The 3,409-nt window shown below is 50.0% G+C and overlaps 1 protein-coding gene across 1 annotated transcript; it reads left to right on the forward strand.

Moving 5' to 3' along the window:
• The first annotated feature begins 1,803 nt into the window (after nt 1-1,803).
• On the forward strand, nt 1,804-2,800 carry LOC136546545 (cyclin-dependent protein kinase inhibitor SMR6-like). Its single transcript, XM_066538522.1, has one exon. It carries the CDS (start codon nt 2,001-2,003, stop codon nt 2,400-2,402), a length of 402 nt encoding a protein of 133 aa, XP_066394619.1. The 5' UTR covers nt 1,804-2,000; the 3' UTR covers nt 2,403-2,800.
• The last annotated feature ends 609 nt before the right edge of the window (nt 2,801-3,409 follow it).

Consider the following 3,409-nt stretch of genomic DNA (forward strand, 5'->3'; position numbering starts at 1 on the left):
CTGGCAAGCCGATGGGCGATGGCTGAAAAGGTAGCTCAGCGTGCCGCCCCAAATTTTTTTTGTTCACGAGGAAATCCTGCAGAAACCTGGGCACGCAGTGCAGATGCAGAAGCAGCAGGCAGCGTTGGTCCACAGGGACCGTGTGCCTGCGCACGGCCGCGCGCGCCATGGAGATAGAATGGCCAGGACACCGCGCTGTCACTGTTGTGAGATCAGCGACCAGGCCAGAGCCCCCAGGCAGACCGGGGAAAGTGGCGGTGGGTGCCCGGTGCCGCGACGACGACTGTTCGTGGGGGCGGCGCAGTGGATGATGAAAGCTTCACATTTTCAGAAGTAGAAGAGCAGCAAAAGGCCACCCCTGTTGTTTGTTTCCTCCTTGTTCTCTAGCTCACCAGCCGTGCCAGCAGCCCCTTCCAATTGCTGACCATGCATGCCGATGCCGGTGCTGGCTGCACCGCTGCTGTGCTGTAACAAAACTGCTCAACGCTGTGCTGTGCCCCCTGCAAGTTGCGATCTGAGCACAAGCTTGCCCGCCTACCATTTCCATCCATCGTACAGATGCATGGCCCTCAGCTTTTTGTACCGTACCTGCTCAAAGTGATGATTACATGCTGTGAGGCTAACTTAGCTCCTCCACTCTCATCTCCGTGCATCATCATGTTGCCCTCCTCCTCCTCCTCCTCCTCTTCCGTACTCCTATCTAAATTTACAAAATGAATTGCCATTACTATTAGGCTCACACAATTGCGTATGAAAAATGTAGGGCGTGTTTGGTTGACCACCCAAACTTCCGCACCCAAGTTCCGACATGCAATTGGTTCCTTTCCAAATTTGCGGCATGCTGCACAGCCTTTTTTTTTTTTGCGATCGGCATGCCGCACAGCCTAGCCATCACATTCTAGTTCAATTTGTGCGCCAAAAGCTGTTGCAGTTGAGGCGGACAATTTGGTCGCCACAGTTTTGGCGCGGCCACAACTACGGTGTGGCATGCAGTGGGCGCCAACTAAACGCGCCCGTTGCAGTAGGGGTCTCGACCCCTCATGTTCGCTCAAAAAAAACCAAAAGCGCCCGTTGAGTTGAGATTTTAGGCTTTCTTTGAAACATGCATAAGAGTTCGCCACGACGTACTCTTGGTCTTGGTAGCCTAGTAGGTGTTGTAAGGGAATATTTTTCAATATTCACTTCTAAGATACCTGCATAGTGCGCTAGCATAATCTCTATATAAAAATACAACTCCTGCTAACCATCCATCCCTTCGTGCCTGAGTTAAGTTACATGTGGTTGGATCGACGTGCATAACAAAAGGAAATGGAGCACGGAGTGTCTCAAGAAGCTCCGATGGATGCCCGGTTCGCTTGGCTGAAAGTACTGTTGGCTGATTTGTTGTGAGGAAAAAAAACTATTCGTTAACTGAAAAAATACGGCTTATAAGCTAAGCGAACAAGACATAAATGGTAAAATCTCTAGACACAACTTGTTGGGACCATGATTACCCAAACTTCTGTGCACAGAAAGATAGGTGTATACAATATAAAATCAAATATTAAAAAAAAGGAAAGAAAGGTAGGTGTATACTACGTATACAAGTTGGGGATGCAAATGTAAAATACACAACGACTCACTCACCTCAACCTGCCGTTTTTTTTGGCAAGGTTTATTACCCACGTAAACAGCATTACTGCCTGCCAGTAATAAATAATTCATGTTAAAGCCCAGCACTTACCATTATAAGCCCTCGTAATCCTCTTTTCGTTGCGCCCCTCCTCTCTCTCTCTCTCCTCCGTTGAAGAAGATAGAAGAGCACCGCTATTTAACAACCTTCGCGTTACCGCCCCAACCTTATTCTCTCTCTGTCTCTCTCCCTCCGTCCCTCCCTCTCCCTCTCTACCCACCTCGTGCAATTGCACCCCCTCCAGGCCTCCACCAACAACGAGGAGAATTCGATCCCAATTTACAGCGCCGTCGAGCAAGTCCGTCGGTAATTCGAGCGGGGAGCGGCAATGGCGTCGCCCGACGACGAGGGTCTCCCGGCGCTGCCTCCCATCAAGACGACAACGACACCTCTGCCGCCCCCGGCTCCGTCGTCCGCCACGGCCTCAGCCTCGACCTCTCCGTCGCCGGCGTCGTCGTCGGCGGTGGACAGCGCGAAGGCCGCGGAGGAGGAGGAGGAGGAGGAGGAAGAGGATCACGAGCCGTCGACGCCGACGTCGGAGGGAAGCAGGCTGCGGTCGCCCGCCGAGTGCCCGCCGGCCCCGCGCAAGCCGCCGGCGCCGCCGCTGCCCGTGAAGCGGAAGCCGCCGCTGCCCTCGCCCGCGCCCGCGCGGGTGTTCGTCGCCGTCCCGCGCGACCTCTCCACCGTCTTCCGGGCGCTGCCTCCCAAGAAGCGGATCCGGGTGTCGTGATGCTGCGATCTGCTGGCCGTGATTTGCCACCGGCTTCGTTCCCAGGCTTGGTCGATTTCTTCTTGGAGAATTCTTCCGAGTTCTTGGCTTCGTCTTCTTCTTCCCCCCTCTACTCTTTTCTTTTCTCCTTTGGGTTACTGCAACCCACGGGCCACGGCCATAGTATAAATTAAATTATAATTTTCGGTATAAATAACGTCTTTTTTTGCGTGTTAATTTTTCTTTTCTTTTCTTTTCTTTTCTTTTTTTGTGGTGCTAGTGTGAGCAAGAATTTGTAGCTCTAGAGATGAATTGCTGTTACTGAATGGAAGCAGTTCAAAGAAACAAAAAAACCTGTAGCAAGAATTCACACTGATCTTGTAAATTATGATACCTGCCGGAACTATTTATCATAACCTGAGTTTCGCTTCCTGCCGAATCTGTAAAATTGTTTGGGAATTCAGCCATTAATTAATTGTAGACCATAATTCAGTGGATATATGAAGCAGCGCACATGAAGCCATCAGCACGGTGACAAAACTGCTAATTTGGGTTGGGTAGATCCACCATTTCTTACAACAAGACATCCGAGTCCGAGAATTGTTAATTGCGAGATAATCATCCTGTTACCAGTTTGAATTTTTTCGAACTTACTTTACTGAATGCTCTCGGCAGTGGACGGATTAGATACCCTGCCCATCAAATCAATTCGGCAAAAGAAAATGGCTCTGATGGTGAGTGTACTTTTGGTTGTGTTTGTCCGAACGCAGGAGAGAGAACAGACAGAGCGAATCTTCCATTGATCATCAGGGACACGACATGATTTTTTTTCTTCCCATTTCTCTCTAATCAGTTTCCATCATTCTTTGCAGGGTAAAAACCTCTCTGGAGATGCTCTAATTTCCCAATCCGTCTCTCTGCTCTTGTCCATAAGCGCCAAAACTAACTGTTCATTGAGCTCTTGCTCTTTCCATGCACACAAGGCACTCAGCTCAAGTTTTGTTTTTTTTACTACTACTACGCTATAC

The sequence above is a fragment of the Miscanthus floridulus genome, chromosome 3 (genome assembly GCF_019320115.1).
Source record: "Miscanthus floridulus cultivar M001 chromosome 3, ASM1932011v1, whole genome shotgun sequence".
NCBI classification, from domain to species: domain Eukaryota; kingdom Viridiplantae; phylum Streptophyta; class Magnoliopsida; order Poales; family Poaceae; genus Miscanthus; species Miscanthus floridulus.

Bases quoted from the DNA above. Each gene is read 5' to 3' on its own strand.
- LOC136546545 (XM_066538522.1), top strand. From the start codon at position 2,001: ATGGCGTCGCCCGACGACGAGGGTCTCCCGGCGCTGCCTCCCATCAAG.